Consider the following 11,661-nt stretch of genomic DNA (forward strand, 5'->3'; position numbering starts at 1 on the left):
TTAGGTGGATCATATAGTTCTGTAATATAGTTTTCCCAAATTTTCAGCACTTTCCTCTGATCTACTATTCTATTCCCCTGGGAGTCTTCGATGCCAATATTTTGAATCCCATGGTTCTCTTTCCATCCTAGTTCTTTTGTTTTCATATACATCAAATCATAACGTCCTGTCCTTTGAAACTCTATAATCTCATTACATATCATCTCAACATATTCCTTTTTACAATGGCGGTATACAAACAAAAATTAAGAAGGGTCCAGCGTGGATTATCCCTCTTTTCAACTCATTCCTCAGTCTCCTGTATTTCCTCCTTCCTTCCTTCATTGTTGACATTCTTCCATTTCCTTCGCTCCTCCATTTTACTCATCATCTCCTGTGTAACCCATGGTTTTCTTGCTATCTTCTCAACTTTACCAACCAGTTCACTAATAGTATCTAACATGCATTCTTTTATATTGTTCCACTGCACTTCAGCAATTCCACTTTCACTTTCAATTGCACCCTTTGTCTTTGAGCATATAACTTCTCCAAATCCCATCTAGGTCTGCGCTTTTGGAATCTTATAATTTTCTTCAACCTGGTTCGAAACTTGGCAACCAGTAAGTTGTGGTCAGAGTCAATATCTGCCCCAGGCAGCATCTTCACATCCTTCACACTGTTTCTGAATCAATCACAAGGATGTAGTCCAGCTGATGCTGCCTCCAATCCCCAGGTGCCTTCCATGTGTAAAGTTTTCTCTTTGGCTTCTTGAACCAAGTGTTGGTAACAGTCAGTCCGTTTCGTTCACAAAAGTCAATAAGTATTTGACCCCAGTGATTCCGTCTTCCTAGTCCATGTGATTCAACAATATTCTGATATGATTTGTTACATTATAATCATTACAAATTTAGTTCATATTAAAATATTCGCTATATCCAATACGGCGTGAAGTTATTTGTCGTATGACCAACTAAACACGTGACAGTATTATTTCTCTGATATTTTTTGTTTAAGAAAAAAAGTGGAAAATGTACCCTGGATTTGTGTCATATTAAGTTATTTCTTTCTGATAAGAAAGTTCCAAGTCTCTTATACTTGTTACTCCATTTCAGGGTTCAAATCATTTATATTAAGGTGTAAATCAGTTAATCTTCAGCACATATTACTTGAATGATCAGACTGGAGGATGAAATGGGCAGGGCATGTATTATGCATGGGTGAGATGAGGAATGCATTCAGAGTTTCGGTTGGAAAACCTGGACGGAAGAGCCTATACACAGCTGTGCAAAAAATATCTGACTTTATTTTTTTGCCGCTCTAAGTAATGGCCAAAGGGGTGGCAAAACTGAGCATAGTGGTAGAAGGGACTTTCATGCGCATGCATGATTTTTTGCTGACTCGCAGCATGGCTGGATGCGTCTGTGGCTGCCAGATAGCGAAGTGGTGTAACACGTGTTTGTTGCATTCTCGTTCCGCTCAAGATGACAGAACGCTTGGAGCAGTGATACTGCATCAAGTTTTGTCAGGAACTTTGAGATACCCAAGCGGAAACAATCCGCAAAATTCAGCAGGCTTACGGCAATGATGCAATGGGGGTCACTGAAATTAAAGAGTGGTTCAATCACTTTAAAGATGGCCGTGGGTCAGCGGACAGTGACCAGCATTCCAGGAGACCATCAATTAGCCGAAATGCTGATGTCATTGAAAAAATGCAGACACTGATCATGGAGGACCATCGTTTGACTATCCGGGAAGTTGCTGATGAAGTTGGGATCATCAGAGGTTCCACAAACATAATTTTAACTTCAGATTTCGTCATGCGAAGAGTGGCGGCAAAATTTGAGCCCAAGCTGCTTTTGCTGGAGCTGCAACAACTCTGCCTTGACGTCAAGTAGGGATCCTCAGTTCCTGAAGACTGTGATCATTGGTGGTGAGTCATGGGTGTATGGATATGACCAGGAAACCAAGGTCCAGACGTCACAATGGAAGCATCAATCATCCCCGTGGCCCAAAAACGCAAGACAGGTTCGGAGCAATGTGAAGGTGTCACGTAACTTCAAACAAGGCCACGCATTCCCCGCATTCCTGCAACCCACCCCCTTGTCTGAAATTTTTCTTCTGCGCATTCAAGGTTACTCTTGGCTCTCTTGGCCTTGTTCAAAGTTACGTGACACTTGCTATACTGACTGTTTTTTTTTCAATTACCGGGATGTTGTGCATCATGAATATGCACCACTAGGCCAAACTGTCAATAAGGAGTACTACCAAGCAGTCCTCTGCCATCTTTGTGAAGCAGTTCGTCGCAAGAGACCGGAGCTGTGGGACGCACGCAACTGGCAGCTGCATGATGACAATGCCCCCGCGCATTCATCACACCTGATCCAGTGTTTCCTGGCCAAGCAAGGCTTTCCGCAGGTTCACCAGGCTCCCTACTCTCCTGACATGGCTCCTTGTGATTTCTGACTGTTCCCAAGATGGAAGACACCGCTAAAAGGCTCCCATTTTGACATCCACAAGGACATCATACAGAACACGACAGCGCAGCTGCACGCTATTCCAAAAGAAGCCTTCCAGAATTACTTCCAGTGATGGAAGAACTGCTGGGCTAAATGTGTGGAGTCACAAGGGGCCTACTTTGAAGGGGATTAGGTATTGTAACCACCCAGATACAGAACTTTGTTTTCCCGGCCCAAGGTCGGATACTTTTTGGACAAAGTAGTATGCAACACCTAGACATAGGTGGGAGAATTATATTAAATTTAATCTTAAAGAGGTAGGTTGGGAAGGTGTGGATTAGATTAATTTGGCTCTGGTTAAGGACCTATGGCAGGCTGTTGTGAATAAGGTGATAATCATGGTAATAAACTTTCAGATTCTTTGAACATGGGGAATTTCAGGGCTAACTGACAAAGAAAACTGGGCTCCAGGGAGTTAGTTTAATGTAGATAATATCAGTCTTAGAGTATAGATGTGTTTAACTGACAAAGAAAACTGGGCTCCAGGGAGTTAGTTTAATGTAGATAATATCAGTCTTAGAGTATAGATGTGTTTAAAGGAGGGTACATACAACAAAGATGATATTGCTGAAAATAGTATCTTGCACTTTTATCTGCTTTCTTTTCTCTGTGTCTTCTAATTATTATTTGTATTGCAAACATATAATTTTAAGTACTTCTGAGATGTACCAGAAGGAATAAAAATCATATTATGAGTCCGGAGTGCATTGGGTGTGGTTGTAGAATATGTTGAAGTTTTGTTTATAAAATTATTTCAATTTTGAATAGACAGACGTTATTTATCTTGAACTAGGCCAAACTTTAAACACCTTCTACCCCATTTCCAGTCTCATCTCTAACCTGTGGAAATTATGTTCCTTGGAGAATCTTATTTTGGCATCTTGAGCTTGAATTAATATTTTTTTACTGTAAGTAGATTATTGAACTGGAGCTTGGACTGATATAAATGAAACACTTGATACACTTTAGCCTCCTTCAATCCCTGGCCAAGTGCAAAGGTTACACTGTGGTTGGCAAGACCAAGGTCTTGTGGAAAACTTGGATTTGGGGGAATGATGGCAGCTTTTATCACTTAAAGACCTAAGTTGCCTATTCTTTCACTAAACACAAATATATGTAGTAATGTGTTTAAAAGTACAATAGACATGAAGCATTAAACAGTGTCATAAAAAGATACTTTCAAATTGTAATCTGGAAGCTATTGTACTGGTTTAAGGTGCCATTAGAGCCCTTCTACCAAACAGATGTGGATCTTCTCGTGTGGAAACCACTAATTTGGTCTGGATATACTTAGATTAAAAAACCATGGATATGGTTGACAGAACTGGATACAAATGTAAATTTTCAGATTCATGATTTCCACAGTTGGCAAGGGATTGCTGTGAGAGATAGGATGGAATGGTATGGACTGGATTGATCTGCCTGAGGATAGGGACCAGTGGAGGGCTCTTGTGAACATGGTAATGAACCAACAGGTCCCATAAAATGCTTGGACATTCTTGAGTAGCTGCACAATTGGTGGTTTCTCGAGAAGGGCTCATCTCTGTGAGTGAGTGAATTCATGACTTCAAAATTTGCTGCAGTTTGACGCATAAATTTTATGTTAATAATTTGAAATCAGACCTTCTAGAATGCTTGCTGCCATTACTTAGTGTCGCTATAGTGTTACTGTTGACCTGAACGTAAGCCTCCATCCTGTACAGGCTAGTCCTTGTCTTGTAGCTTGTAACCTCAGTTGATGTAGGTGTTAGCGTAGCTGCCATATGGTGTATGTTTCTAGCCCAGCCCCAGCTCAGAGGTGACGAGCCACCAGAACATTCCTGGCTGCCTGTTTCAGAGTGACCTCAGCAAGAAGAAAGGCGACTTTGTCTTCCAGACTGGCCATGTGATTGAAATTGTCACCAAGCTGTTCCTTGTGGTCCAGAATGCAACTGGAAAACCACCCGAAGTCAACATAAGCACTGAGTAAGCAGTTCAATACAAAGGCCATGTTTTGTTCTGAACTCAAATTATTATTTTTCTATAGATCCTTTCTTCACAGTTCAAAATATCGAAAAGTTACCATTTGGTTATTATTTTTAGGCGTGTTGGCAAGTGTGGCATAGGCCCACTAGGTCCCTTTTATGATAAAGCAATGAAATTAAGGAGACTGAGCTGTATTAGAGCATATAGCATGTATGCGAGAGATGAGAAAATATTAGTTTGAAAATCTGAAAGTGAGAGTCCAGTTGGTTAGACCTAGACATAGACAGATAATGGATGTGGAAATAATAGTGTATGAGAATGTGTGCTGAATTCATATGGGTTAGGATAGAGTTCACTGGTAGACTTTTGTATACATGGTAATGAATATTCAGGTAACATACGAAGGGGGACCCAAAAATAACCGGAACCGACCTGTTGCGCACGCATGCTTTGTAGTTACAAGTTGTGCTGCTAGGTGGTGTTAGCTGGGGGTCTCCTGCGACTGTTAGTGAGCTGGCGTCAGTCTGTGTTAAGTGGTTTGTCTGTGGTGCTCTGTTGTGTGCGTTCCTGTTTCAACCCTTTGGCAATTAGTGAGATGGCCGACCAGAAGGAACAAAGAGTGTGCGTGAAATTTTGCTTTCTGTTAGGGAAAACTGCAGCCAAGACTGTTGGGATGCTTCGGCAAGCCTTTAATGATGGTGCTTTGGGGAAATCACAGGTCTACGAGTGGTTTTCCCGTTTCAAATCTGGCAACATGTCAACAGAAAACATGCCACGCCCCGGGCGTCCTTCGACAGGAAGAAATGACGAAAACATTGCCAAAATCAAACGTGCAATTGATGAAGATCGTCGAAAGACCATTGACCAACTTTCTGAGGAAACGAACATCTCATGGAGCACGGTCCAGCGAATTTTAACCGAAGGTTTGCACATGAGACGGGTGTCTGCAAAATTTGTTCCTCGCTTGCTCGGAGATGACCAAAGAGAAAGCCGCTTGAATGTTTGCCGTGACTTGAAGAGTGAAGTGCAGAACAATCCAGAATTTCTTAAAAGAATTGTGACTGGCGATGAGTCTTGGTGCTACGGGTACGATCCAGAATCAAAGCAATCATCAAGCCAGTGGAAAACTCCAACTTCACCACGACCGAAGAAAGCGCGTCAAGTGCGATCCAATGTGAAAACAATGTTGATTTGTTTTTTTGATGTGAATGGCATTGTCCACAAAGAGTTCGTTCCGCCAGGACAAACAGTGAACCAACATTTTTACCTGGATGTGTTACGAAGATTACGAGAGAGTGTGCGACGAAAACGGTCCGAAATGTGGAGAAATGGGAACTGGTTGCTTCACCACGACAATGCTCCAGCCCACACAGCTTTGACGGTCCGACAGTTTTTGACAAGCAACAACATGGTGATTGTGCCTCATCCACCTTACTCACCCAACCTGGCTCTGTCGGATTTTTTTTGTTTCCACGGATGAAGAGAAGTCTGAAAGGAAAGCGATTCCGTGATGTGGATGAAGTCAAAGAAAACACGCTAAAGGCTTTGAACAGTATCCAGCCTCAAGAATTCCAGCACTGTTTTGAGCAGTGGCAAAAGCGTTGGGACAAGTGCATTAATGCACATGGACAATACTTTGAAGGGGACTAATATACAGTTCAATAAAAATGCAAAAATAAAAAATAACAAAAATAAATTCCGGTTATTTTTGGGTCCCCCCTCATGTGAGATGGAAAATTTCTTGACTAGCTGAATTCCTCTGCTTTTTGGAGGTAGTTGGTTTCTTTCATATGTCTGTCATTCTATAAGTCTGTATATGGCACAACTCTGCTCTGGAATAATTACTTTTCATGAAATTTAATAATATTATCAGTCCTTACCTAACACTCTTTGCAAGATTGTGTTTTGGTTGATGCAATGTTCCTCTGACATCTTGCTTGCAAGTTGTGAACTACTTCCACACCAATTGTCTATGGACTGTGTGTGTTAGGAATTGGCTGAGGAACCCTTTTCAGAAACTATCTGAAATGTTAATTAAACATTTTATTACAATATTGATGCAGCAAGAGGCATGCGGTAGTGTAGTTTGTCGAGGCACTATGCTACAAGCTGGAAGGTTGCGGGTTCAAGTCCCAATGAGGTCATTGGATTTTTTGAATTGACCTAATCCTTCCAGCCACACTATGACCCTGGGGTCGACTCAGCCTCTGACAGAAATGAGTACCAGGAATATTCTTGGCAGCCGGCATGTAGAGCTGACAACCTTGCCGCCATCTATGGACCGATTGTCTGCAAAATGTGGGAATCTCAACATCTCACAACCCTATGGGTCTCCACGGCCTGTTACATGGATACCTTTACTTTACTTACTTTATTGATGCAGCAAGCACTTCATTCCATGGTAAAATATTGTAGCTAAAAGTCACCTTATCATTATTTGTCAAAAAACTGTCGCTTAATTTCTTACTGGCCAGACTTCACTGAATTGGCAACATTTAGGTTCCATGCCACGTTTTATCCTCTATGCCACATGTGCAGGTGTTTATATTTTTTTATATCTAATATGCATATCAGTCACTTTTTTATAAGTATCACAATATGTATTGTGTGAAACTGTTCATTCTTTACTTTGTGAGGTACAACTCAGACATTCCTGAACTAAGTAAAAAGCAGAGGTATGGGATGGAAAAAAAAAATATATACATTCCTTCAGAGTGATCACCTATTTCTATAGATACACTTCTGTTAGATTTCCAACCATAATAAAAACAATTTTTGAAATCTTGTGATGTCCTTCTGAGTGCCACTATCATTTTCATGTCTTCATCCAAGTCAAAATGAAGTCCTCTTAAGTGATTCTTGAGTGTGGGAAATACAGAGAAGTCATTAAGGGCTAGGCCAAGTGAATAAGGAAATTGGTGCAGATATGTCATAAGAATCTGTGCCAAAAACTCCTTGACATGTGAAGTCCAATGAGTGCACTGACATATTGTCATACTGAGTAATCCAGAGTTTTGTTCTTTTTCTGTGGATTCTATCTGTCATATGTGAATAATTTTCAATATAGAATGTCTGGTTGACAATCTGGCTGTCAGAGACAAGTGCTGAATGAGAATTTATTGGAAGTCAAAGAAACAACATGACATTGTCATCACTTTTAACTTGACGTGTGAGTCTTTTGGGGGTTTTGTTTTTCATTGACTGCTGGTGCTTGGTTTCTGGATTGTACTGAAAAATCCAAGTTTCAGTACAGTACTGCCACACTTAGTGAGATTTTCATACTTTTGAACATTGTGAAGAAGAGTAAATGTCCAGAGGTAGCAAGCAGAGTTACCTGCTTTAGGCCGGGCGCACATTGACGCGCAGGTGACTCAGGCAGCGCAGCTCAGTTTCTGTGACTCTATCTTTGGAAGGGGAACCCATGAATTGAGGCGCAGAGCAGGGCAGGGCAGAACTGCGCAGAGACGGACCTGCTCCACACTTGTGGATCTGACACAGAAAACATGTGACATAGGCGCTCGTTCTCCGCTCAGCGCTTTGCGGTTTTTGCAATTCATTGCGTGTTTTTTTTTTTTTTGTTTTAAGTTTTGTTTAAGTGTTATGATATCATTTGAGGAGAAATTGATAGAATTGGTGCGTAACCACCCAGTGTTGTACGACACCAGCCATTCGCAATATATGAAGAGTAAATTTAAGCAAGAAATTTGGAGAATGATCACATTGCATCCCTCGGAGTAAATAATAGGTTGAATCATGCTATGAACTTCTTCAAACTCCTCTCGATTCACACGGAAATAGTTCACAAATCGTTCATTGGAGAATTCTCTTCTCAGTGCAAATTCCCCGTGAGTTCCTCTTTTTTTCATGTATTCATTTTTCCACAGCTTTACCTTCATTGACTTCCGATAGAGTAATAGTAATGTTTCTAACTCGCTGTCCAAATCTGACTCAGAGCTCAAATCAAGGTATTCCGCAAACATGTTTTTGATTTTCGATTTGGTTACACGCAGAAACTACCCCTGCCTTCATCAAACTGCTGAAAAAAACTGCTTTCCAATATACGTCGACAACTGTGCCACACAGTTCTTTTTTCCGTGCTGCCCTGCCCTGCCCTGCCCCTACTGCACCACACAGCTCAATGTGCGCCTTAGCTTATGCTGGTTTCTTGCTTGGCTTATTCTTCCACCCTGAATTTGGAGGCGACATGTTCCTCCAAAACACTGGTTGACTTTCAGTGGACTACATGGCTTTAGATCCTAGAAGATAGAACGTATGACCACCGCTAGGGTACTTTATAGATCTTAACTGTCTTAATGGTTTCAAAATGGAATTAATTCCCACATGTGTGACACAATTAAAATAACGCTGTTAGATCAAGGGCAGAGACTCCAAAGTTTTATAAAGTAATGACCATATCCACATTGCTATAAATAGTGCTGAACCCTAACTAAACAACAGGAGAACCAAACTGAGACAGCTGTGACAAGGTTTCTAAGGGTCATTGCAGGTTATAGGAGAACAGATTGTATCAGAAGGAAATCAATCTTGCAAAATGATTGAATATCAAATGAGTTGGTTCTGCCACTTAGAAAGGAGGAATTTAAGCAGATTTGCTAAAAGAACTTACCATTATTTACCAAAAGGGAGAAGAAGAGATGGAGGAACCAATTCTGTTTTCAACCTTGTAACCAGAACAGTCCAGTAAAATGATGATGATGTTTATGATGATAAAACTGGCAACAATGATGATGTTATGAGTTATGGTTGCTAATTTTCTGTCACAGAAGAATTTATATTCAGCACATGTATAGATAATTGTTACTGTTCCTAGAAAACCAAAATCAGAAATGTTGAATGTTTAAAATATGGAAGTTTAAATATGTGAATCGGTTAAGCTATGAACGTAGTAAAAGCTGGGAATTTAATTAGGAATAGATCAATATAATGTTATCACTCCATTATTACACAACAGAAAAGTAAGGAAAGGCATTATTAAAAAGAATTTTGAAGTCCTTAACAAATTTCTTAGACTGTTACCTTAATTTACATGCCTTATTGACATGTAGGCTTTATTCTCTTTCTCCTTCATTCAGTCTTATATATGTAAGTTTTTAAATTTATTTCCTGTTTGCTTTTATTCAGATTTGAGGCAAATTTTGGCCAGCAGTCAGTGACATTCACTTTCAAGTGCATGGGTCTTCCAGAGGTGCAGCCAGGACAGATTCGCATCGTACGTAAGGGGAACAAGATGGAAGTTCTTGTATGAGAAACAGCTCTCTTGTTCCACGCATCCATAAGGCAGTAGTTTTACAGAAAGGTAAGGCTAATTGTAACCATGTTTGAAAAAGAATTTCCTACATACAGTCCTAAAAATATTTTGTTTTCTGTTTCATATTTCTATATATTATTTACTGATGTAGGATTAGCATTGCCTGTGTATGACAACTTATAGGATAGAAACATTCAACATTAAACAAATATACTTAATATGAAAGATAGAGTGACAGATCACAACTCACTTCCTGTACTTACGTGGTCTGACAATAAAGTGTTCAAGAAATTTCCCATATTTTGTTGAATCCAGTGATTCATTACCATGTTCACAAGAGCCCACATAATACCACGGAGAATCCATATAAATTGTAAACTTATTGTTTGCAGAAAGAGACCAGTTGAGAGCACCAGACATATATGGAATGATAATATCATAATGAATCTTAAAAAAAGAAAAAGGTTTGTGATGAGGTTTTAAATGGGGGGAGTAAGTAAGGAAGATGAATTGGGATAATAAAACTGAATACAAAAGGAAATAATCTGAAATTTATGTTTGAAAAACTGATTGGTTGCAGAAATAAGTTGAGATGCAAACTGCTGCATGTGTTCCCTCTGTGGTAGACTGCATTGTCTAAATGCAGGGGCCTATGATACACACAACAAAACCAACTGATTGTGATAAAATGCCTTGCCTGCCTTGGTCTAACAAGTTTAAATCTAGTCTCTGGCCAAATTATGAGGTGGGTTACAATAAAGTAATATATTTATTATTCTGAATTTAAGGAAGGTTTCCATAGCAAGAAACTTCAGTGTTCCATGAGGCATCTAGCAATATCCATGTATAATGGTAACACTTTTACTTAAAAACTGTTAGCCATGTGTTGTATTCTTTAATGATCATGTGCATGGTTCAGCTGGCTGAGTGTTGCATATTTTTAATGCTGTTCTAATGCTAACAATATTGGCTGCCATCTCCTTCAAAATAGTCTGCTTGGGAATGTACAGAGTGATCCCATAATTTTTTCCATGCTTCAAAAGCACCATGGAAGTCATTTTCCTTAATGCTGTCAAGTACCACTGGCAATTCCCTTTGTATATCAGACACTGTTTCAAAATGTCGTCTCTTCAGTTTCATTTCAATTTGGGAAACAAAGTGAAATCACAGGGGTCTAAGTCCGGCGAGCAGGGAGGATGGAGAATGATAACCATATTGTTAGTAACAGACTCTGTGGTTTTCAGGGATGTGTGGCCTGGTGCATTGTCATGATGAAGGTGCAATGCAGTGCATGTTCAAATTTTCTGTTAAGACCTCCTGGCAAACTCCATAACTAATCCCAGCGATATCTGTGAGCTCATGGATTGTTGGACGATAGTCTGTTGATGACATTTTTATTTTTTTCAATAGTTTCTATCATATTGCTGGTGCTTGGTCACCCCGAAAGTTCATAATCTTCAGCTGACATTTGACTGACCTTGAAAAGTGAATGCCATTAAAAAATCATTGTTTGGCTTAAAGAATATTCTCCAAAAGCCTCACAAAGCATTTCAAGGGTTTCAGTAGCACATTTACTGAGCTTCAAGCAAAACTGGATGCAGACATGTTGCTCAATATTAAAATCTGGCATCTAGTATTGCTGGGAAGTTTGAAATCCCCTATTGTCTGATTCTCTGTATATTTACTTCAGTTCAGATGGTGAATTTTTATTTCTTGGTGTGTTTGCAATCATGTGGAGCACCTGTTAAATTCGTCAGTCTGTTCATCAATCTACCCTTCTGTATGCATGAAACAACCCAAGAACCACGGAATGGATTTATATGGAATTTTGTGTTTATATTCTTGAATCAGTTTGTTTTATTTCTTAATGTAGTACCTTATTACAGCATAACTTTGAAACATGTATTAAATAAGGTGTATATGTATATATAT

General features: G+C 39.7%; 1 protein-coding gene across 2 annotated transcripts in view; it reads left to right on the forward strand.

The window, feature by feature from the left end:
* LOC111861882 (unconventional myosin-Ia) overlaps window positions 1–11,661 on the forward strand; it is a 273,865-nt gene that overhangs the window by 256,969 nt on the left and 5,235 nt on the right. The window contains exons 24-26 of one of the 2 annotated variants that reach the window (XM_033750543.1): window positions 4,276–4,460; window positions 9,603–9,777; window positions 10,310–10,474. In XM_033750543.1, the coding sequence (XP_033606434.1) occupies window positions 4,276–4,460; window positions 9,603–9,726 (309 nt within the window). In that variant the 3' untranslated portion in view covers window positions 9,727–9,777; window positions 10,310–10,474. Of the gene's footprint in view, window positions 1–4,275; window positions 4,461–9,602; window positions 9,778–10,309; window positions 10,475–11,661 lie in introns of those variants that run through there. The other variant, XM_033750545.1, reaches the window with a different exon arrangement.

This window comes from Cryptotermes secundus, unplaced genomic scaffold, assembly GCF_002891405.2.
Source record: "Cryptotermes secundus unplaced genomic scaffold, Csec_1.0 scaffold180, whole genome shotgun sequence".
Taxonomy (NCBI): Eukaryota; Metazoa; Arthropoda; class Insecta; order Blattodea; family Kalotermitidae; genus Cryptotermes; species Cryptotermes secundus.